General features: G+C 33.9%; 1 protein-coding gene across 5 annotated transcripts in view; it reads right to left on the reverse strand.

Annotated features, from left to right (window-relative positions):
- Positions 1–25,819, reverse strand: part of PHF14 (PHD finger protein 14) — a 200,271-nt gene that overhangs the window by 94,811 nt on the left and 79,641 nt on the right. For 4 of the 5 annotated variants that reach the window (XM_082846594.1, XM_082846593.1, XM_082846592.1 and 1 more), the window contains exons 15-16: positions 17,309–17,359; positions 17,066–17,187 (exon numbers count right to left, since the gene is read on the reverse strand). In XM_082846594.1, coding sequence (XP_082702720.1) covers positions 17,066–17,187; positions 17,309–17,359 — 173 coding nt within the window. Of the gene's footprint in view, positions 1–17,065; positions 17,188–17,298; positions 17,360–25,819 lie in introns of those variants that run through there. The other variant, XM_082846596.1, reaches the window with a different exon arrangement.

Consider the following 25,819-nt stretch of genomic DNA (forward strand, 5'->3'; position numbering starts at 1 on the left):
CATATATCCACACTGCATATTGTTCTGATTAGTTCTTTTGATCTAGGTAACAGTTTGAAGATAAAGAATTGTTGAACTCAATGTAAACCCTTCCATTTTGTGATATTTGGAAGAAAGAGCAGCAGAATTAAAGCACGTCAGGAAACTAAATATAATGGACACTTAACAGAGTTCATAAAGAGCGACAGTCTCCTGTTTAAAAAGTCAGCTGGGAAAAAGGCATACTGAGTGAGAAATTCCAAGTCAAATTTCCATTTCTTTAGTTGAAATTGCACCTTTTATGAATATTCTTATAATCCTGGGGGAAGGGGGGGACCAAAGTAGTGTTTAGTCAAACACTATCTGATGTATTTTTTTATCAAAAGTGAGATTTTAAGAAATATGTATTTGCAAAATAAATTCCCAAGTTTTTGTTTTTGTTTTTTTAATAATTGTGTGGCAGGGCCCATATCCAGGCACTCCATATTAACATTAAAACTGAAAGTCCAATGCTGCAAGTCTTACAAAATATATTTTGGCAAGGTTCTTTTTCTTTCTCAGCGTGTTTTCATAGGTACAAAAAAGCTTTGTACTACTTTTATGTGGGACAACTTTATGACTTCATTCCCAATAGAAATGTGTCCTCTCAAAGTTAATAGGCATTGATCTTTTAGACCAGTGATATTCGTATTTTGTTTCTCTGTAAAATCAGCTCTAGTAATATACATCTAAAGTGACAATAAAAAGTAGGACACTTTCTGGGTTACATGCGATATGTGCAGTCTATGTAATTACTGAACAAAGCTTTCCTATTTATTGACATGTCATTTCTGATCAAGAGTTACTAGGAAGGAAAAAAGAAGAGGGGAGAACAATGGAGGAAAAAAATTAACTTTAAAGAACAAACAACATTGTTTTAAAGATATAATAAAACTAAATGATTTGTCTATCACAGTTAACATAAAATGTTAAGGGGTAAAAGCCATGTTCCTAAAACAAATTTAACTTATTTATTTTGAAAACAGATTCCTGTAATAGAATTCAGTGCTTGGTCACTCTTCCTCTACATTCCTATCCTAAACTTTGGTTTCTTTTTAATGAAAAAACGAAGTCAGCAAAACAAAATGCCACCATTAAATCATTCTGCAACATTCTGTGTCAAAAATGTAATGGGAAATGCACACATCAAGGGAAAGGTTACTGTTCTGCCAGAACATCTTTTCACTTGGTTCATAGCTCATCCTTCTACATAACCGTGCAGGCACTACTGATGGTTTTCTCTCTCAGTTTAATGTGGCATTTGAAGGATTATGGCATTTTCAGGAAACCACAGTGCAGTGATTTTAGTGGTTATCTGACTGAAAGTGATACTGTGACTTAGAATAACTGTGCTGTTTATGTGCAATGATAAAAGTCAGCTACCAAGTCATTTCACAATGTCAACCTAATTCTTGATTGTGTATTTTCTTACAAGAGGTCAGTCTAGAAAGTGAGGCCGGAATTGGAGAAAACTCATTTTAAATGGGAGCCTGCTGTGTACATGTATACTATATTTAACTTTAAATCCTATTAACTGCATTGTAATAGGAAGAGCTAATTCAGAAATTGATAATATTAATTCCTTCCAATTTAGGATAAGTGTAATTGCTTCTTGAAACTGTTTCACAAAAAGGATTAAAATGAAGAATTAAAAGAAAAATTAAGAATTAAAATGAAAAGGAACCATACATCATACATGTAAACCTATTAGGAGCTATAAAGCTACAGTAAATATGAGATATGCTATAAATATCCAAATAGCATGTTATTATTATCTATAAATGTTTTAGTCTATTTAAAAGCTCAATCTATAATATTTTGTTTTACAGAGTTAAGAAGAAAAAAAACTTTTCAGATTGAAAGAAAACATTTTCTACTATAAACCATTCCTCACAAACCTGTATCTCAATTAGTAAAAAATGAAAAGTGGCTGCCTTATAATTAACTCATATGTTTCTGGTAGGCTATGACCTATAAAGTATATAACTGAATTAAAATTAGAAAAAATATTATGAGTTAATACAATAAAAAAATAGCACTGTTGGTGGGAGGTTTATGCTGTAAATTATTCAGAATCCCAGAATTTCTTTCTCTTTTTCTTCATTCCTATGGTATAATAAAATCATAGAATGTGAAAATTAAAAAGGATTTTCAAATCAATCTAACACACTGCTCATTTTATGAGACAACTGGTTCCCAGAAAAGTTATCTGCATCCTCATGGTTGACACAGTCTTCAACCTCCCAATTTTAGCCCTATACCTTCCCCACCATTTTTCCTGGTTAGTTACCTAATTAAGTTGTCAAGTGAGGTTCATTTTTTGACCCTATTAAGATAAATACTAAATGCACTACCACAAAAAAAAAAGAGAGAGAGAGAAACTGTCCTTAATAAGCAAGAAAATTATATTCTTGGTTTTCCTAATTAACAACCTCTCCATATAGGTCAACAACATTAAGTAGAAAAGTAGAGTTATACTAACAACACATATCACATATAAAGAATAAGTGAATCAGGTGAAATGAGGGAAAAAATGAGGCTTGAAATCTTCTCATTTTTATCTTGAATCGTGAAATAGAGATAGAAATATGAAAGCATTGTTTAAATACAACAATGTTATAATACAGACACACACACACACACACACACGCACGTACGTTTTAAAACCTGAACAAGATCACCCTAAGGTTATATAATTCTGAGGTTATGTATTTCTTGAGATTTAAGTCTCTGTTTCACATATGAAGAAGGAATCAAGTTGATGCAAAACTTCTCAACTAAGGAACAAACTGACATTTATTTTATGAAGATTCTGAAATAACAATGTTCTTATTTGCTAAGCTCACTAAATTTCAAAGGACTGCAATTCTTTGTCTATTATCTTATATTGTTCTACTCATTTAAATGACCTCTCTTCTCAAAACAAAACAAAACCCTCAGATCACAGGTAATCAAGAGGCTATCTGTGAGGTATATCTATTCTCCAAATTTGATCTACCAAATGTAATTACACTGTGCTGTCATCTTTCCCTACCCCCGCACAACTGGTGGTTAATGCAAATACTCACCTCTCTAAAATTTCACATCATTGTGCCTGTATACTCAGATTTCTTCACCTATAATTAGAGCGATGTGCGTTGTTCTTCAAGATAGAGGGACTACAAAAGCATTCAGTAAATAGATGATCACAATTAAAATTGTGACCAAAAAGGTAAAAATATAGATGGCATAACAGATCTTCACAAACAGCAACTTCAGTTAATATATATGGTATTATGTATGTATCATATGTGTGAATTAAGTATGTACACATATGCCATTTTAATGTGTGTATATATAACATAAATACAATGTAAATATATTATATTCATTCATATACATGAATGAATATAATATTCATATACCCTTCCATCTTAAAGTTATTTGTAAAAGATGTAACTTGCAGCTAAAAAAGGACGGAGTATATTTTGTTAAAAGCAAATGTCCCAGGGACTTCCCTGGTAGTCCGGTGGTAAAGAATCTGCCTTCCAATGCAGGGTACTTGGGTTCGATCCCTGGTCAGGGAACTAAGACCCCACATGCCACGGGGCAACTAAGCCCGTGTACCACAACTACTGAGCTGGTGTGCCTCAAACTACAGAGCCCACGCACTCTGTAGCCCATGCACCACAACTAGAGAGAAGCCCATCCATGCACCACAACTAGCAAGAAGCCTGCATGCCACAACGAAGAGCCCGCGCTGCAGTGAAAGATCCCGCATGCCTCAACTAAGACCCAACACAGCCGAAAACAAACTAAAGAAAAAAAAACAAAAAACACAAATGTCCCAGAGATAAACATCTACAAAGGTCGGATTTATTATGAGTGCTATGATCCTCATTTAATATAAATACAAATAAAGGATAATTTAATAACACCTAAAGTTAAAAAGGAAAAGTAATTATTTAAATAAGTCCTTTTAATATCAAAGAAAATCAAATAGCATAGTTAGAAGAATAAAGATTATAGCACTGCAATCTCAATGAACATCAAATAGTCTTGAAAACCGTAATATAAACAGAACATCAGACATGATCTTGAAAAAGATGTCATCATTTAGCCTGAAACAAATACATTTAACAAAGGCAAGTTTTATTCTACCAGGGAGCTGAAATGTAAATTTATGTTGAGACTGTATAGGTTAAGAGCATAGGCTCTGGAGCCAGACTACCTGAATCTGAGTGATTCTCTACTTTCTTTTGGGAAGTTATTTAAGCTCCCTATGCCTTAGTTTCTCTGACAATTCAAAGGAGATAATACTACTGCTCACCTAACAGGGAAGCTGTAAGGATTAAATGATTCAAAATGTATACATGAGGTACCTGACCCATAGTAAGCATTATATAAATGGTTTATTACAGTTGTCATTTGCATATATAAGTCATTTAGAATTCTCTAACACTTGTGCCAAGCCACTTACTTGTATTTATCTCAATTAATCCTCCAACAATCTATGGGTTAGGTACTACTGATTATGGTTATTTTACAGATAAAGAAACTAAGCCACAGGGAACATAAAGGCAGAGTTCACAAATAACAGAAACAGGTTTCATACCCAGCAGAGTGTCTATAAATCCCCACTTAATCATCCATTATATAAAACTCTCTCCCAAAATGTAGAAAGACTTTAAAATTTAATAACATTTAGGCTCGTCACATAAATTTAGCAGGCTTGTTTTAAAAACATCCAATGTAAAATATCAAGCTGAAGAAGGAATAAAATGGAGTAATTTGTTCACATTTCAAGACTCACTTTAATTAGAAATATCTCTTTAATTAGAAATTCCTTTGTTAAACAAAAAACATATTCAATGACAGCTGTTCAAGATGGTATGGCAGGCTTTATTTAGGACCATCATGATAGATTTAAGAACCACTGCAATGGGATTTTATATTGGGGGAGAAAGATTGGGCTCAACTCTGAATACAGTACGGGCAAGTGGGAATTTATAGCCAAAGAACACGGTGGGGATCAGTGGATAGAAAATTAGTAAGCGGAAACATCAGGGCTAAGGGGGTTCTGGCTAAACTGACCTAAAAGGATTTTTGCTTAAGACAGGCCAAGGTGATCAGAATAGTAGAGGATGAGGAACCTGATCAGGTATCTAGGGTGATCAGATATCAAGGGTGGGGGGTTCTGGTTAAAGTAACTTAGCAGGGTTCTTGCTAACACTGGACTTTATAAGGAAATATACAGATGAGCTGAGGAGAAAGTTCAGTAACCTGACTAAAGTTTCCTCTAGAAAAGAATCTTTGTTGCCTTTAGTGCATTAAAATTTTTTTGAAAAAAAAAAAACCCAAAACTAGAAACATGTATAAGCGTAATATTAAGATGAAAAAAAAAAAAAGGATCAGGAAAGGAATAGGCTATGAGGAACCAGAGACAAGAGAACATTTGCCATGGTTGTCTGGGGCTGGGGTGGAAGCTAGGATTTACAGTGTAGAGGCACAGCACTTTTTGAGGTGATGGAATTGCTCTAAAATAGGATTGTAGTGATAGCTGAACACTTCTATAAATTTATTAAAAATTACTACAGTCTACACTTAAAATGGCTGAATTTGTATGGTATGAAAATGAGATCTCAATATAGTTATTTTAAAAAAGAAAAGAGATATTTGCTCTTTATCAAAGGAAGTACACTTTATCAAAGGAAATGACTTCCACTCCTCTCTAGCTAAATGAGAGAAAGGGCAACAAGAATAGCTTCCACTCTAAGAGACTTGATCATTAATCATATTCTACACAGTTACAGAATACTCTAGCAAGAGATTCTGAAAGTAGGTGTTTACAGGAGAGCTGTGACGGAATGTAAACACATAGGCAGTATTTATTTGGGAACTTGGAATATCACATAACCTTTGAATATCAGAGCTAGTGTGTTAGACCTCAGAGATGATACAGCCTGATATCTTCTCCAGTAAAATAAGAAAACTGAGATCCATAGAGATTAAGTGACTTGCCAGCACTGGCAAGTGAGAAGCTTGGACTAATTGAGATCTCCTACTCTGAGTGAAGTAATCGCAGTCAATCAGAAACCATTTTTTACCACTCTCTTTTGCTGTTGTTTGCAACATATATATACTATTTTAAAGTTTGTTTTTAATAATTAAAAATGAAAAGAAACAATCAATTTGGACTTAAAGAAATGTCTCTGCCCTCAAAGAGATTACATACTATTTCAGTGTATAAAGCTGCAATGCATACAGATTTAGCAATGCATCAGTAAATAATTTAATAAGCATTTATTCTGAATTAACTTCTTGTGCCATATTGTATAAACTAAGGAAATCATCATGACTAAATAGAAGGCCTGACCTAATCTAGTGAAAAAAGTAAAAATTCATAGACAATTTGCAAGCAAGTGGATAACAGCATGATGTGGGATTTTATGTGGGTCCCAAGGGCAATCAAAGTAAGAAAAAGATCATTATGGGATCATGTAAGTCTGGAAGGATACATGAAAGAAGTAAATACTGACCTAGTCTTAGAAGGAAGAAGAGAATATGATCCGAAATATTATAGGCAGCTGGAAAGTCTCAAGCAAATAGTTGTAGTGCACATTCAAAATAAAAGCAAGACTAAAGAAAAGAAGCAACTTCCAACTGAAATGAAATGAATAAATTGCTTGAAAAAACACAGCTTACCAAAACTAGCATAAGACAAAAGAAAAAATTTCAATAGCTCTATTACCTATTTTAAAAATTGAATTAATTACCAAAAACGTCCCAACAAAGAAACTCTGGTCCAGATAGTTTCATTGAGGAATTCAATGAAAACTCAATGAAGAAATAAAATCAATCAAAAATGCTTCAAAAAAAAAAACCCAGAATACTTTGTAACACCTTTTAAAAGGCCAATATAACCTGATAACAAAACCTGATAAAGACTTAAGAAATTAAAAGAATAATACTTTCGTGAATAGAGACACAAAACCCTTATCAAAATATTAGCAAATGAAATCCAAATAAATAAAAAATACACATATAAAAGAGGCAATATCTCACGACCAAGAGGGGTTTATCCCAGGACTGTAAGGCTGATCCAACTTTTGAGGCCTCTTTCCGTGGGGAATGGAAAAGCCACACTGAAAGACTGCTTGTGCACCTCTGCCAACATCTCCTCATTGAGGGGTCTTAAAGACACTTTGCTCCACCGACTCAGTACTGTTCTGTTGCCTACCGCTTCTCCTTTTCCTCCCCTCCAGCCCCTGGGTCCATTAAGCAGCAAGGACCTTCTGTCCAGGCTGCCTCAGTAGTGACCTTAATGCCCCAACCCCTCCCCATTTCGGCACCGATCCACTAGACCCTTATCAGTGGGGGGAAATGGAACATTCCGGGAACCAGCAACCTTTCCTGTTTGGCCTCTTGCTTATACTACTGCAACAAATTAATAATTTTAATTGTAACTTTCAGCTTGGCTTGTGATTCTAATTGACTACCTCAACTCCTGGTAGCTCTCAAAACTTGCATAAACAGTTAAAAGAAATCATATTTTATTCTTATACAATAGCATCAAAAAACATTAAATACTTAGGAATACATTTAATAATAGACATACAAGACTTCTACAATGAAAACTACAAAAACATCCAATGAGAAAAAATAATGGATATTTGAAAATCTGAATAAATGTAGAGATATACCTAGTTCATGGATCAGAAAACAATACTGTTAAGATGTTAATGTTCCCCCAAATTCATCCATGTATTCAACACAAAGCTAATCAAAATCCCAGTAGGCTTCTTTTGAAAAAATTTGGTTAAATATACATAAAACTTACCATTTTAACCATTTTTAAGTGTATATTTCTGAAGCATTAAGTATTTTCACACCGTTGTGCAACCATCACCACCAACCATCTCCAGAACTTTTTCATTTTACCCAACTGAAACTCTGTACCCACTAAACACTAACTCCACAGTCACCCTGCTCCTGGCAACCACCATTCTATTTTCTTTCCCTATGAACTTGACTAAGTATCCCATATTAAGTAGAATCATACAACATTTGTTCTTTTGTGACTGGCTTATTTCACTCAGCATAAGGTCTCCAATGTTCATCCATGTTACAGCATGCGTCAGAATTTCCTTCCTTGTTATGGTTGAATAATATCCCACTGTACGCATATACCACATTTTGTTTATCCATCCATCCACTGATGGACACTTGGGTTGCTTCCACCATTCGGCTACTGCCAATAATGCTGCCATGAATATGAATGTACAGTATCTCTTTAAGTCCCTGCTTTCAATTCTTTTGGGTATACACTCAGAAATGAAATTCCTTCTTCTCCATATCCTCCCCAAACTTATTTTTCTATTTTTGTTTGTTTGTTTAATAATAGCCATTTCAATGGGTCTGAAGCAGTATCTCATTGTGGTTTTGATTTGAGTTACACTAATGATTAATGTTTAGCATCTTTTCATGTGCTTATTACTCATTTGTATATCTTCTTTGGAGAAATGTCTATTCAAGTCCTTTGCTCATTTTTAATCAGGTTTTTTCCTTATTGCTGTGAATGATTTCTTGTGCTTTTTATATTCTTGATATCAATATCTCATCAGATATATGATTTGCAAATATCTCTCCCATTTTGTGGGTTGCCTTTTCACTCTGTTGATAGATTCTTTTGATACACAAACATTTTTAATTTTGAATGAAGTTCAACTTATATATTTTTGTTGTTGCTGTTGCTGCCTGTGCTTTTTTGGTATTATATACAGACTTTATTCTTTTTAATGAAAATAAAAAGCTCTTTCTAACACTCATATGAAAATGCAAAGGATCCAGAAAAACAAAAGAGCTTATCATAAGGCCTCAAGAATCAAGACGACTGGTACTGGCACAGAAATAAGTACATAGCTTGATGGAACACAACACAAAGTCTAGAAATCGACCCTCATTTAAAAAGTCGACTGATATTTAACAGTGGAACCAAAGCAACTTAATGTGGAAAGGCAAGCGTTTTCAACAAATGGCACTGGAAAACTGGAAACCCACATGGGATAACCTTCCTTAACTCTACCTGAGACCATAAAAATTAATGTCAGATGAATCACATATCTCGATATAAAAGATAAATCATAAAGCTTCTAGAAGAAAACAAAGGAGATAATTTTTGTGACCTGGACCTAGGCCAAGACTTCTTAGATAGGAAACAAGAGCAATAATCATAAAAGTTGCTAAACTGGACTTAGTAAAATTAGTAACTTCTGCTCTTTAACACCATTAAGAAAATGAATAGGCAGGCCATAGATAAGGAGCATATGTTTGAAAAACATGTATTTGTAAAAAAACTTAAATCCAGAACATATTAAAAGCTCCTATAACTCAATACTAAACATACAACCCAATTTTTTTTTAATCAGCAAAAGAATTAGTTCACAAAGTAAGACATACAAATAGCCAGTGAGCACATGAAAATGTGCTCAACATCATTATACATCAGGGTAATGCAAACTAAAACCACAGTGGGATTCCCTCACACGCTCATTAAAATGGCAGACATCAAATAAATACTAAACATGCCATTTATATGAAACTCTATAGGAGGCAACTTATAAGGGAAAAAAAATAGAAAAGTGGTTGCCTTTGAGAAGAGGGACTGACCAGGAAAGGGCACAGCTTTTGGGGAGTGATGAAAATGTTCTATACTTTGATAGAAATGGGGGTTACATGAGTGCATGCTTTTGTTAAAATTCACTACTTTATTCACTTAACATTTAGGCATTTCATTGTATGTAACTTTTACCACACACACACCCCCAAACAACTACTGAACTTAGATTTACTTTTTTGCCGTGGTTTGGGTTGGCAATTCTGAAACTACTTCCTATATATTCTAAGCTTGAGCAAATAGGAAAATATATTGTCCTGAGACCTAAATCGGACAAGACAATTTATAAATACATTTTAATAATTGAAAAAAATATTTCCATGACACTGTTTAAGCTTGTTTCATCATTAACTCAGAATTTACAACTTTTGGGAAGTTGAATTATTGTTTCTCTAAGTAGTTTACACAGTCTGGATTTAAAAACACTGAAACAAAGCACATGTAATTACGTTTCTAAGTAGATAACAGCCATTTTTGTTACTTGATTTTTAATTTTTTGGTCTATACCGAAATTATTAAGATCATATTTTGTCAAAATACCTATTTAAAAAAACATATCAGGAAGGGTGATACATTATGAAACTTTAAGTAGTTGTAATATTTGCATTTTTTTCCTACTTATCTTTGACAAAAAAAAAAGAAAGAAAACTATCTTTTGTTTATTAATGCTCAGGCTGATTTCTTCACACATTCTAGCATTACTCATATATTAAATATTGGCATTCTTAGAGAGTTTTACTTCTGGTATGAAGCTGATTCAATTAACTAGTTGTTTTTTTTTTTTTAAGTTAATACAATTAAATGACCTGGTTTTCAAAAACTATAATAAACTTTCAAAACTAAAGTAGAATGGATAATTTATTGTTTTTAAATCAAAAACCTTAAAAATAAACTGTTAAACAAAATGAAAATTTAGAAATATTGTCTCAAAATAGGGACATAATTATGTTAAACCCTCCAGAATGTGACAGAAATAGGTGTTCTGAATTTTATTGAATTTCAATTTTACTTAAGCATTAGATGATGTTATTGTTTGGTATTCATATCAGAATTTCCTTGAAAAGCTGTTTCTATAAACTATTTCTTATAATGCTTATTTAAAAAATAACGTAAATGTAAAAGTTTTTTAAACAGTTAAAAATCTAAGAAAACAAAGTTTCAGGTCATAATTATATTCCTTTGTTTAAATTTTCAAATAATTCCTAATGCTTCATCAGCTTGTATTTAGAATGCTACACTTATCTTCCCTTTTTTTTTTTTTTTTTAGCGGTACGTGGGCCTCTCACTGTTGTGGCCTCTCCCGTTGCGGAGCACAGGCTCCGGACGCGCAGGCTCAGAGGCCATGGCTCACGGGCCCAGCCGCTCTGCGGCATGTGGGATCTTCCCGGACCTGGCCACGAACCCGTGTCCCCTGCATCGGCAGGCGGACTCTCAACCACTGCACCACCAGGGAAGCCCTATCTTCCCTGTTAAAAGAATTAGGCAGCATATTTCCACAGGCTATGGGTTACAAGAAGTCTATATGCTTTCTGAGACATCTTGATATGCTACTTTATCTTTGCCTTGTATATTAAATCTATTTTTAGATCAGATTTTTATTTTAAATCTATTTTATATTAAAAATAAAAATTAGGGAGATTTATATCTGGCCAATGATTCCTTAACGCAACCTCCTATGAAGTGTGTAAGTCACTAACCACCATGGGGAGGCACCCCTTGCTCAGTGACTTGGAGTAAGAACATGGGAGCTGTAAAGATAAGTAAAACAGAGACCTTGCCTTTAAGATGGTCATACTTTCAAGTGAAACATATTCCAGAGCTAACAGCAGTGAAACTTGAAGAAAGAGGCATATCACACAGGACATCAGGGTGACAAGAGGGGATATATTTTACCACACACAATTGAAAGAAATATTAGAAATCTAAACTTTGGAAACAATCCTTTAGAATACAGTAATTTGTACTATACCAATCACTGACTCAGGGTTACAAGACAAAACAAAACAAAAACCTAAAACCTATCCCTGAAATTGTTGGTAGAAGTAAGGAAAAGAAACAGAAGATTAGCCAGAAATGTCTTTGTGCAGGAAATGTTTTTAATAATTTGAAATTTATTAGATGACAAATAATTTTAAAATTTCTATTTGTTTCTAAGTTCTAATTTATAAGTATCCAAATAATATACATTTGCACCATCACTTTACAATCATTTGATATTCCTACATGAATAAGCAAATTTTACCATTTAGAGTGATTATTATGTGATAAACTGCATAAAAAACTAAACTGGTAAGTCTATAATCAAAATAAAATAATTCATTCTATTTGTTTTAAGCAACCTATCAAATGCAATCTTAATTGTTCTTAAAATAAATGAAACTAGGTTTCATTTCATTCACTAAAACAATCTATTTAAAGTGATCTTATGTTCTGTGAACACAGTAACTAAAGTTACAACTAAACCTTGCTCTGTTGGTCTAATCAAATCTCTGGGGGAAAACACCCCTTACTATGACCCAGGCAGTCTATAAGCCTCCATACCAGTGAGAACAGGACACGTAATTAAAAATTTAAAAATCTGATTTATCAAAGAGACTAATATTTGAAATAAAAATCTGATAAATATGAATTTGTGCTGGTGCTCCTAATAACTTATGATACCATCAAATCTGGTTTTGGGGAAGGCACTCAGAAGTTATATGTTTAAATTGTGAAATAAATAAAAGTGCTAACAACATTGTTAACAGACCAAACAAACATCCTAACCTTGTAACCAAAATGGTTCAATATCTATATAACTTGCCATATCTTCAAATAAGGAAGAGAATACAGCAAACATTTAATGGTGTAGACTTAGCTATAAAAGTAAAATAGCTTCATAGATCATTTCCTACCTTCACTGCTTCTAAGTAATGGCCACAATACAAGATAAAAATTAAAGATGCTATTTAAGAGGACCAATGGATTTTAAGGTTCTTAGTTTTAGGAGACCTTTTTGCTCCTTCCTATCTCCCATTAAGTAATAAAATGTGTCACAATGAGTTTACACAGTTAAGATAAAATTTGAGGCCTACAAGTTTGGTCTTATTCCTAATTTGATAGTTTAATGAAGAATTATAGAGAAGAAAAGCCTACCTACCTCTAAAATCTATCCTTTGAAAATTAAATATGTTCAAAAAGAAGAATCATTTCTACTGTCACATGAGTGTATCAACTAATCTCAACTCTGTGATTCCTAGTTCTTTACCTAATACACAGAAAAAACTCATCCACTATTCTTTAGTGACATGAAAGTAATCCTCCTTTATTAAGCCTTTTAAACGTCTTCATCAAATACTTACACTGAGTGACCAATTTGTTCTAGGAATAAATTATAATAGTAAAAGGTTTTTTTTTTAAATTAATTCAGCAAAGAATAATCAGTCACTACTTATGTGGCATAGTCATTCATTTACCAAGCATTTACTGAGCATTAAATGTCCTAGGAACTGTGGAAGCAAAACCAAGTAAGATATCACTAAAGGCTCAAAACTACCTCCAACAATGAATATCCACAGCAAGGAGATAAATACCCCAAAAGACCTCACAATTCCAAGACAGTTTCAATTTGGCCTTCAGCATTTAATTGCACTAAATAACATAAAGGAATATATTTTCAACTGTAAACTTTGCAGACACATTTTAATTAAGTTTAAAAAGTAGATGGCAAAAATAGGAAGCACTATTTTTTTAAAAAAAATCCATATGATACTGTAAACCATCTTTGTCTTTAACACCTTGTGGTAATTTTCATATTTCCCATGTTTAGCGGAAATAGTTTATTAGTCTAATCGTTTTAGGGAACGTGTTTCAACAAATTCAAATTTTTTGTCCTCCATATTGCAGGAATAATTAAATACAAAAACATGCACATTCTCTGAAAAGTAAAAAATATGCATTTATATTATTACTGTATCATATTTACCAACAGGAACCCTTATCTCAGAGCCCACATATATGTATTCTTTTTTTTTTTTTTTTTTTTTTTGGCGGTACGCGGGCCTCTCACTGTTGTGGCCTCTCCAGTTGCGGAGCACAGGCTCCGGATGCGCAGGCTCAGCAGCCATGGCTCACGGGCCCAGCCGCTCTGCGGCATGTGGTATCTTCCCGAACTGGGGGACGAACCCATGTCCCCTGCATCGGCAGGTGGACTCTCAGCCACTGCGCCACCAGGGAAGGCCTGTATTCTTTAAATTACTAAGTAATACCACTGCCCTACTATTTCATACAGAATTACTCACAAAGCTTGTAATGGAGCATAGTACAATTCTGATCATGTACAACAGAGGGAAAAACTAAGACCCAGAAATACTAAATTACTTGCCAAAGGCCTGAGAAAAACTTAAAGACAAAACAGAAAATAACATTTGGAACCTATTATTACAGTTAACTAATAAATTGAATGCAATTTCCTAGTGATATTAAAAATTATACATGTAAATTAATGTATACATATATACAAATAACTGAAATAGAAAGGAAAAAAATAAGAAAGAAATTTTTTATACAGCCTGAATTACATAGAGAAGTGTGGTTTCAAAATCAAAACTGCTAAACTGCTGATTCTAAAGAGTCATGTATATTAGTTCAGAGGAACTTGAGAAAATACAGTAAATTCAATAAAAAATTAAGTAAATTAATTAAATTATGATCCAAGAAGTTTAATTTTATAAGAGAACTTAATAGACATACATAGTAAGTATAATGATCAAGCACTGAAATATATCTTTAGGGAAAATAAAGTGTAATTTAAAATGTCTTAAAATAAAGTTAAAAATAGCGTGTATACATAATATTTAAGATGCAACTTAATCATAAAAGTGTGGGCTTTTGGGGCAGATTTGCAAAAATGATGGTGCCAATTACTAAATAAAAGAGATGTTAAGGGAAATGGCAGATATTAGCTTATGAGTACCTTTTTAAACACATGAAATTCTACATAAAATTCTTCTTTATCCCAAGAGCAAAGTGCTTAAACTGAATGTGTATATGTGTGTGCGTGTGTGTGTGTGTGTGTGTATTTAAAGAACAATCATATTATAACCATAAAACACTTGATGGCACTGCTTTATATCCAGCTTGTTTTATCCTCAGAAACATTATTAATATATAATATTTATAAAACATTTAATTCCCTCTTCATAACCTTTTTAAAACCTTTGCATAAAATCTGTGATGTTATCTTCTTAACAAGGCAAAACCAAGGAAAAAGACTTTGTATATCCATCATTTCTAGAGTAACAAAAATATCTTTACCTTTCACGAGACTTTCACAAAAACCCCAGACACTGGAATGTTATAATAATGTAATTAAGGATGAAAATTTTATAACAGGAACTAATTAAATGAGAGGAAAGGCTAATATTAATTAAAAATCTTATCAAGAATCAAAGAAAGATGATATTTTTTTTTTTTTTTTTTGCGGTACTTGGGCCTCTCACTGTTGTGGCCTCTCCCGTTGTGCAGCACAGGCTCCGGACATGCAGGCTCAGCGGCCATGGCTCACACGCCTAGCCGCTCCGCGGCATGTGGGATCTTTCCAGAGCGGGGCACAAACCCGTGTCCCCTGCATCGGCAGGAGGACTCTCAACCACTGCACCACCAGGGAAGACCGATACCTATTTTTTTTAAAACAACTATATAATACAATGTCTTGGAGATGCTCTTGTATTAAGTGGCTTTTAAAATAAAATTGTACTTATTTCCTAGGTTCTTTCTTTCAAATACATGACCAAAAAAATAAAATAAAAACCTGGCAAAAACATATAGGGCCTATAGCAACAAGGCCTGAATCAAGCTACTCTCTTAAAAAAAAAAATTAGAGGTAGATATTTACATAGGTTTAAGTAATTAAAGAGTATAACCAGGTCTCTTAAGTTTTTAACTAGTGTTTCAAAATGATCATGCCCTATAATGCCACCCTCAACCCCCATGGGAATTTTCTTCTAGACTGAATTTTTCTTCATTACGTAAGACTGTTTTTATAATTTTTTCTTCTGTTTATTTTTGTTGTTTTATGTACTCCACTCTGTTATGCTTATGCTTTCTTTTTTTTACATAAATCAGAAAATTATGTTGCAGTCAGAATTATTCATGTGTATCTTCTGATATTAGAACTAATTTACCTTAAACTTAAATGAGTTTAACCTCCAGGAGAGCTCTCATGATATTCTACATAAACTACTTCAAAAAACAGTGGCCTAGTATGATAGACTTTCTCAACTTTGTTGAAGCACTTTGTATTTCTTTACTGGAATTTTTACTTTCTCATTACCTTCCTCAGCGACATTATAAAAACCTCATTAAATTTAAAACCAGGTGCCTTTACTTGAGGAATTAAAACAAACAAATTATACTTTTAATGACATCATTTTGGAAGCAAATATTTAAAATCCTGTAACAGTACTAATATGCATTTTATCAACTTACTCTTTTTGAAACATTTAATTTCTGTGCCATGAGTTAGTTCAATAGGGCTTTATCAAAAGACAATTTTTGAAGGAAATCAGAAAGCGTTCCTGTAACATACTAAAAGATTCTTTGTGTCACTGTCCTTTGAAAAGAGGATACCTCTTTTATTTAGATGAGGTCTCCTTTTGATCACCCCCCCACTCCTTCATCTCACCCAGGGCTTTGAGCAATTTCTTCATCTCAGCAAGAGAGGCAAATGGCTAAAATTAGCAGTCTCTGGACCCTCAGGAATAGCCACTGTGCCGTATCAGCTGAGATTCCTGATTAGAATTATGTCTGATTTAAAAAAAAAAAAAAAGTAACAGAACAAAACAAAGAAGCAAAGAAGAAAACCAAACAAAAAACAAAAAATGTCTATCTAGGCCATCTTTTCACCTTTCTTTATTTCATAAGAGAGAAGCATTTAACACATTGTTTTGAAAAATGATAAGGAAGTGCTAACGAAGTTTTTGTCAAGAAAAAGTATCTGTCATCATTATCTCTAATAAACTTCAACTTTTATAATATGCTAACAGAACTTAGTAATTTTATTGTTTTATGAGATAAAACATAATAATCTTAGCACAAAGGGTTTGGATCAAATTATATATTTTTGTGGCCTCTATATGCAGAGCACGGTCAACTTCTCTTGTCAATGGGAAATTAATTCTCTTTTGTTCAAAATCCAGATAATCACTCTTAATTACATCTAAATCCAGAGAATAACCATGTGTGGCAGGTTACTAAGTGGATGAAATCTGTTTCTGAAGTACTGTTTCCACTAAATAAGACTTTAAGAAAGGTCCTATGCTGTGATTTGTTTTCCCCATTATATCTGTGATGAGAAAATGATGAAGATGGAGCCTTAATCCCCCAAAGCCAAGGTCTCAGCATCCAGCTTACCTGACAAGGTTTTCATTGTCTCCAGTTCCCTTGCAAGTTGCACATTCAGTTCGTAAATCCTCAGCCTTGGGCTTCTTTTGTAACACAGACTGCCTTTGTCTCCTCTCTCTAGGAACTCTCTCCTGCCATACAAGGGAGGATGAAACAAAACATAAAATCAGGATATGAGGAAAACAGAAATAATTTTAAGCAAGAAAGTTTCTCAAATTTAGATTGTGTAAAATATGCTTAACTTATTCCAACCTCATGTTTTTCTTCCTCAGGAATGAAGCTTCGTTTTCGTCCTCTGGTTCTCTAAAAAAAGAAAAGAAAAAAAAAAAAAAGAAAGAAAAAAAAGAGAAAAATCCACAAAAATATCTAATGTTTAATTAATAATAAAAATAAATTTTCTCTGTTAAATGTTACTGCTTCGGTTAAGCACTTGGAAAATTAGCATTTCTAATTAATGCTGTACTGCTCTATTGCACTTTATTACAATTTATGCCAGAGGAAATAAACACAAGACAAATTAAATACACTCAACAGTGACAGTGTTTTACTGTTAAATAACACAGGTATCTGATAAGAAAAATAAGTTCTACAAAATTAGCTTGAATATTTCTGAACACCTCATACACATCACACAATGATGATTTATGCAGAACATTTAAATTTTCATAACTTACACGACTTCTAGAGCTAAAATGCTAAACCTGGACTCACATCTATTGTATGCCTCTGTGTGTGTGTGAGTGCGTGCACAAACATGTTTGAATAACATAAAGAAACAATCTTTAACAGCTGTAAATAAGTGGGAGGCAAAGGCCTCAGATGTCTCCCAATCCTAGTTAAAATACAACTAACTAAAAAAAACATGGTGTAAGTGACTCAAGCTTATTTCCTTAAAATTTATATCCTGTATTTTGGAACACATTTCCCATTTGAAAGATGACATCCATATGTTTGAAAGTAATGTAAGTACAATAGGATTTGCAGCCAATATGTTAAAAATCTCCACCCATGTAGCACAGCCTCTGGAGGTTTATAATCCCCATGTGAAGATCACTGCTCTTTAGAGAGACTGGAAGAAAAAGGAGGCACCACTCCCCAAAATTACTTTACCTGACTGTTGAGATCAAAGATCATTCCCACGTTAGAGTAGGTACCAAATAATTCTAAACAGAATTGCTGTCCAATATAAAAAACATTAATGTTTTTCTAAATTACTGTCATTTCAATTCTCTACAATACCGAGTCACTTGTTATTCAGTACCCAGGCTAACTGCACTCTGTTTAATCTGCCCCTAGATAACCAAGAGTTGACTAAATTAGCTGTTCAAAATAAGTAAATTTATAGACTACATATTCATTTACATTTATATTGCCAATCAGTATGTTTTAACTACATTATGGAAGAAATAAGGAAGAAAAAGTAAGACTATACCTAGGAAAAAGTTTTAAATGCAGGCCCTACATCTGTTCTTACTTCCAAAGAATTAGTACTAAGCCTTGCTCCTCAAAATATCAATCATGGTTCATAAGCACTGGCATCCCCAGGGAGTTAGTTAGAAATGAAGAATCTCATGCCCGGAACAACATACTGAATTAGAACCTGCCATTTAAAAAGATCCCCAAGTAAGTGATACACACGTTAAAGTTTGAAAACAGCCCTTAATATTGACAACACTTCTCCAAGTCCTAATTAAAACCTTATGGCTAGCCCTTTGTATAGTCATCTTTCCCCTCTGTGACACTCCTTTCCTCATGCTTCAATTTCTGTCCCCCAGTGCAATTTATCCCAAAACTGGTAAGGACCATGTCATATTCATCTTTCTAGACTTAAATTTAATACAATACATATTACATAAAAGTTCAATAAATTTGTTTTAATAAAATAAATAATAAGTGTTTTGATTGAAACTCACAGATGAACACACTAGATAATACAAATGATAGAACAACTGACAAAAAGGGTAAATTATTGTTCCCTTCGCTGGTAATCTATTTTCAATTTGCATAATTTATGCATATAGCCATCCATTTCAAAAAGGTGATCAAAATTAATAACCAATATCAAAGGGAAAATATTCAAATTACTTATCTTAATTCTATAAACATCTAAAGAATGCTCAAAAGGCCTTCACACATTTCCATATTTCTCTTCATTCAACCCATCTTTTGTTCAGTCATCTAGTTTTTGAATCATCTAATCACTGAATTAATTTTTGAAGTATATGTGTGAATGCTCCAAGTTCATGTTTTCAATTCTTTTGAAGATATATAATTATTTACCATTTCTGATTAATACTTTAAATCTTTGAACATCTGGTTTGATTCCATCAATTGGAAGTTCTTCAAACCCATACTGCAGTTAGCATCAAAAAGCATAATGCCACAGAATGATCCTATCACACAATGACATAGTTACATACCTCTGCATTTATAAATTCCTTTTTATTATATTTTATTAAAGTAATATTTTTAAATGAATAAAAATATAATTATCTAAAACAGTCATTTTAAATGCATGTATCAATATTACAAAATGGTAATCATTGATGTATTCCTGCAGTAATTTTAAATAACTAAACATAAGCAACATAAACAAATTCTAGCCAGAAAACCAGAGTTGTTACAAGCAATATGAAATTGCAGCATCTTAGAGCTCTGAGATAGCAGGCCAGGGAAATGACTTGATGATCAGACAGCTGAAAACTGACAGAGGTAAACTTCAACCCAGGTCTCTCAACTCTCAATTCAGTGATTTTTCTTGCATGACAAATCCAAGATTAATAATTTAATCCCAAATAGAGATGAGCAAATTATCATAAGAAAGCAAATCTCTTATTCTCACTTGAATATGTAAATAAACTGTAATACCGTGACGCATAAATGAAGAGTTTTTATATTTTGAAACAAGTAAATGAGACAATTTACCCAATGGAGAGGAGACCTCAATACTTCAAACTGACACTATATTCTATCCAATTTGGTACCTTATACATACAATGACTAACATGATCCATTACCGAAATAACTTGCAGCAAGCCTTAGCATTTATCACACAACTAGTATTTCCAAAAATTGAAAATAAGAGGATTTAATCCAAACACAATGTTTCACAATATCAAGTTCCCCAATCAAGAAAATGCTGAGAGTTGTGGGGGTTTTTTCTAGTTTTAATGAAGTGGCAGCAACTGTAACTGTTATAACTCATACCTGCCTACGATCATAACAGATAAGATATCTTAAACATGGTATCCCTGAATGAATCAGAAAATATAAGGGGAGATAAAAAGAGGGAGAAACGATGGAAAAAAGAAAAAAACCATGCTTGGCTCATCCAACAAATTTCAATAATCAAATAATAATTTCAATAATCAAAGAGCTTGCCCCATCTTAGATGTACAGAAGTATTTGTAACCAGGTTGTCATTTCATGGTATACATTGAGGCTGACACTATTTTAGAAACAAGATAAATAAAGCAGAAGGGAGAACACAGGGTGTGAAAGAAGGAAAAACATTATTTAACCAGTATGTGCTTTAGAACTTAACACAGATAAATTATCTAGACATTCCAAATGATTGACGGTATATTTCCAAATTGTGCTTCCTTTTGCAATTATTAAACTGTTAAAAGTAAAAGAAAGTTTGAAAATCATTCCAAATCTTGACACATTCCTATTTTTTTCTTCTTTGTTAGTTTTTAAGAACTTTATTTTCTTAGGGAACACTGACAATCTGAGCTGCTTAGATCATCTGGCTCTTTATCTGTCTTTGGTACCTTTACTTGAAAACAGGATGTGATAAAATCATCCACAAAGAGTGGCATGATATTAGAGACAATGTATCTAAGTTAGGAGAGAATAAAACATTTTTAACTATAGGCATCATTTTAATAGTTTATTAACCTAAAACAAATAATTAAATGTTTCAATAACTTCACTCATTTGGACTAGAAAACATGCAACAAATTTTAATTAATTGTTTAGAGCTGGGTTGTTTTAATTTATAATTAAGTCAGATGCATGATGATTTTTCCAAGGTTAGAATGACTCATTTCACAAATGAACTAAATTTAAAACTAAAAGACAGTGTCTCAGCATCTTTGAGATCACTAAGATGGATTTCACATATTCATTTGTACACTGATTTCTCTAAATTCAACACTTATTTTTTTGATGACAAATCAATATTTATACAAATGACAATAAATAAGCCATACATGGTTAGATGAAACAAAAAGATACCCTCCTACGTAATTTATATATAAAAAGAGAACATGCTTATTTATGAGAAAATTCCAAATTCAATGTTAATTAGGACAACAGCCAAACCTTGAAAACCTATCAAGCTAAAATATCTTCAGATTTATGCTGAGGAATAAATGTTGGGGCTGTCTGGCAGCTGTTCAAAATGCTTCAGTGAAATACATACAGTATATGTATTTCCTTAAAAAGTATTTGTTTTCCAATTATAAAACAATATATTGAAAACAATCATATATTAAAGCTAATAAAATATTCAAAAGAAAAATGTTACATATATAAACAAAGTGTGAACAAAAGCACCACCAGTTTCCGTTGGGCTATCGGCATACAACAGATGGAATGGTGATCCCCCAAAATGAGTGTTTTCCCTTCTTGTCAGTTGGCTGTAGAGTTTCTTTTTATCTAACCTAATTTATATTAACAGGGTTAGGAAAATAGGTGGAAAATAAAAAGAACATCATGATCTAATTGGCTTAACACTATTAATTAAAATAACCACAAGCCTAAAAATATAAAAGATACATCCTACATAATAAATGTTTCTATAAAACTCTTCTCATAGATAACAGTATATTCAAAATAAGTAAAATCCTGAAGCTCTGCCTCGTCCCTGTCTCCTTTATTCCATGCTCCTGGAAATAAATAAAAATGATGAATTTCCAGGAGGCAAAAAGCATAGCAGGAGCCTTTGGGTTCTGAATACGATTACTTGCCCTAAGGACACCCACAGTGGATCTCTTCCAAGTGAGCCAAAGTGACTTAAGTATGGTTTAGTTCACCACAAAAATTTTTGCTAGGGTTTCTTCTAAGGTTCTGTGACAGACACAGGTTATATAATCTGTTTAGTACTTCAGAGGTCACCTTGGGTCTGATAATAAACTCAATAATAACTCTGATATCTAAAGCCCCCATGTATAACCCTTTCTTCCCAGAACTGCATTAATTTAATCAAAACAATTAGTATAAAGATAACAAGTAAATTAAGACATGGGCATCATGAATGTCTAGTACACGTTAGTCATTTCAATAGGGCTGAATCTAAACGTTTCTATATTTCTACTGAACTAGCATCTAAAAAATATTTTAAAAACAAACATAACGAAAGCAGACTCTAGGATATTTGATTATCTCTCAAATGAAGACTGCACTTTTAACAGGCTATTGATTTATACTGTTAAATAAAATGGAAAACAGATTAACGATGTGTTTAAGTCTATTTCCAAAAAAAATGATCTATAAGAAAAGGTGCATCCTGAAAAACAATATGGTTTCAGTCAAAGCTGCTAAAAAGTACTTTGACTTTTTACTGCATTTATCTACCCAAAAAAGAAGAGATACAAAACAATATAAAAATGTATGAGACAGGAAGAAAGATCTGACAACTTCAAAGAGAGTAGAAAATGATACACTGTGTAAAAGACTATGGAAAGATAGTCTCAACAAGTCCCTTTGGCACTTGTATAAAAGATGAAAAGTCACTAGATGACACAGAGTGAAAAGAAAACGAAAAGAAAATCTGAAAGCTTTCAAGTTACATTAAAGTTATTAGAAAATATGCCAAAAAGTACAAAGGTCAATTTTAAAGTAACTTCAAAGGGAACATTAAGCTAATTTGTATTTTCTTCAAAAGTAATTTCCTGGGCTTCCCTGATGGCGCAGTGGTTGAGAGTCTGCCTGCCGATGCAGGGGACACAGGTTTGTGCCCCGGTCTGGGAGGATCCCACGTGCCGCGGAGTGGCTGGGCCCGTGAGCCATGGCCGCTAAGCCTGCGCGTCCGGAGCCTGTGCTCCGCAACGGGAGAGGCCACAGCAGTGAGAGGCCCACGTACCGCAAAACAAAAAATAAAAGTAATTTCCTTCTCTAAAAGCAAATGAAAAGTTTCCACATTAAAAAAAAAAATGCAGAGAAAATGTCTAACAAGGTACTTAAAAAGAAGTATCCCAGGCTACCTTTAGAGTAATTCTATAGTTTCACCAATGAAATATGATTAATATACAAGGAGAAAGGGAATAATTCCCTTCCTAACTATAAAGGGCCAGAAAAAAAGACTCTTTCAAAGTACACTGTCTTCAGATGCATAGACACAGTGGAAGAGAAAAGAACTCATTTGTGAAATACAAACTAAGTACCTTCTGTGGTAGGTAATGAACATATAGTGGTGAACAGGACAGCTCCTGTCCACCTGGGTTCAGGTCCATGAGTCTACAGATACCAAATAAATAATTAAATGGATAATGATTTATAAATACGGTAAGTGCAACTAAAGTGAAGGATAAAAACAGTCACATACGACTCAGATCTTTCAAAATCTCACTATAATCAAAACTGTTCTTAAATTTAAGAATCAATCATAATTTTAATGCCCTTAATAATGATATAAAACTACATTCACCTTAAAGATGCATATGGAGAAAATGCCTAACAAATTGGAAAAAAAAATTCTCAAAGGAACACACTTATGTGTGACTCTGGCAACCCTCAGGCAGGAATGGAAAAAGAAAGAGTTCAGATTGGCAAGAGGATAAAAGAATCAAGGACAGCAGCAAAAGCATTACTAAAATAACTGAACACAGGATCGAGAAAAGATACTGGAACTCTAAGTGAAGGCATGAGGTACCTAGATAACCAGGCTGCTGACTAACTGTGAGAATAAAGATGGCTATTGGACTAGAAACGTAAAGAAGAAACCCGTAACATACTGAGGTCAAATGAATTTAATCATGATTATTTCACAAGCATCTTAAAATTAAAATCAAATATTATTTCATATAATACTCTCTACCCAATGCAGAAAACTCTTCCAAAAATATCCCTGATAGTCATATAGCCTCAATTATTCTGGATAACAAGGAAGCATGTTCCATATGACACAGTTCTAATTGTTGGTCCCAGTTTTACTATCTGAACTTATCCTAGAATTCATGTAACAGAAGTTTAAATATTTAAAGATAAATGACCAGGTCTTTATTATGTAAAGAGTCTGTTTATTCATTTATTAAACTAATAAACATACCAAAAAAACGTAATTACACTTGTGACAAGGGCAGCAAAATAAAATAGTGCTATGTGTACAATGTTTCAATTAATTACTCCTCAGAGTGCTTTTCTAGAACTTCATCATAGTATCACATTAGGTTTTGCTTTCTTAGTTCATATGAGCTAAAATTGAGGGATGATGGCAATAATGACAGAGGATTAATTAACACTTTACAACAGATCTACAATCTCTGTCATTTTTCATTTGTTAAAGAGTCCAATTAGAACATCATTTTTGCACTATGTAACATAGCATAGATAGCAGAAAGGGAAAAGGGCCTGCACCATTTTTTTTTTCTTTTACAATATCAACAGTACCATTAGCCAACAAAGAAATGCATATCAAAACCACAGTGAGGGGCTTCCCTGGTGGCGCAGTGGTTGAGAGTCCGCCTGCCGATGCAGGGGACACGGGTTCGTGCCCCAGTCCGGGAAGATCCCACATGCTGCGGAGCGGCTGGGCCCATGAGCCATTGCCACTGAGCCTGCGCATCCAGAGCCTGTGCTCCGCAACGGGAGAGTCCACAACACTGAGAGGCCCGCATACCGCAAAACAAAACAAAACAAAACACAACACAGTGAGGGCTTCCCTGGTGGCTCAGTGGTTGAGAGTCCGCCTGCCGATGCAGGGGACACGGGTTCGTGCCCCAGTCCGCGAAGATCCCACATGCCGCGGAGCGGCTGGGCCCGTGAGCCATGGCCGCTGAGCCTGCACGTCCGGAGCTCGTGCTCCGCAATGGGAGAGGCCACAACAGTGAGAGGCCCGCGTACCGCAAAAAAAAAAAAAAAAAAAACACACAGCGATACAACACAAGTGTCGCTGGGCTAAAATCAAGGTGTTGGCAGGCTGCATTCCTTTCTGGAGGCTCTAGGAAGAGAATCAGTTTGCTTGGTTATTCCATCTCCTAGAGATTGCCAACATTACTTGGTCCAAGACCCCCTTCTTCCATCTTTAAAGGCAGGGATGCTGTATATCTCAGACCCATTGTCTGTAGTCACATCTCCCTCTTACTTACAGTCAGGGAAGGTCCTCGCCTTTTAGGTCCACATGTAATTAGTTTGAGCCCACATAATACTGCTTAATCTTCCCATCTCAAGGTCCATAACTTTAATCATACCTGCAAAGCCCCTTTTGCCATGTAAGGTAACACATAAACAGGTTCTGGGGATTAGGACACGGATATCTTTGTGGGGGGGCATTATTCTGCCTACAATACTCAACACTGTGGAAATCAAATTTATACACTAAATGAATTTATTGAAACTATCATCCTATAGATGGAAATGGGGCATTTAACAGTAGTAACACTTGAAAAACAAAATCCCTAAGTATATTACAATCACACAAACATGCACAGGTAAGAAACAAAATGCTACTTTGGGTTAAACTTCAATAACATAAAAGTATAAGGATTTCACTCCCTCTCTATGCAGTCAAGAGATTACCCTTCTCCCATAGGACACAGT

This window comes from Leucopleurus acutus (assembly GCF_964270905.1).
Source record: "Leucopleurus acutus genome assembly, chromosome: 9".
Taxonomy (NCBI): Eukaryota; Metazoa; Chordata; class Mammalia; order Artiodactyla; family Delphinidae; genus Leucopleurus; species Leucopleurus acutus.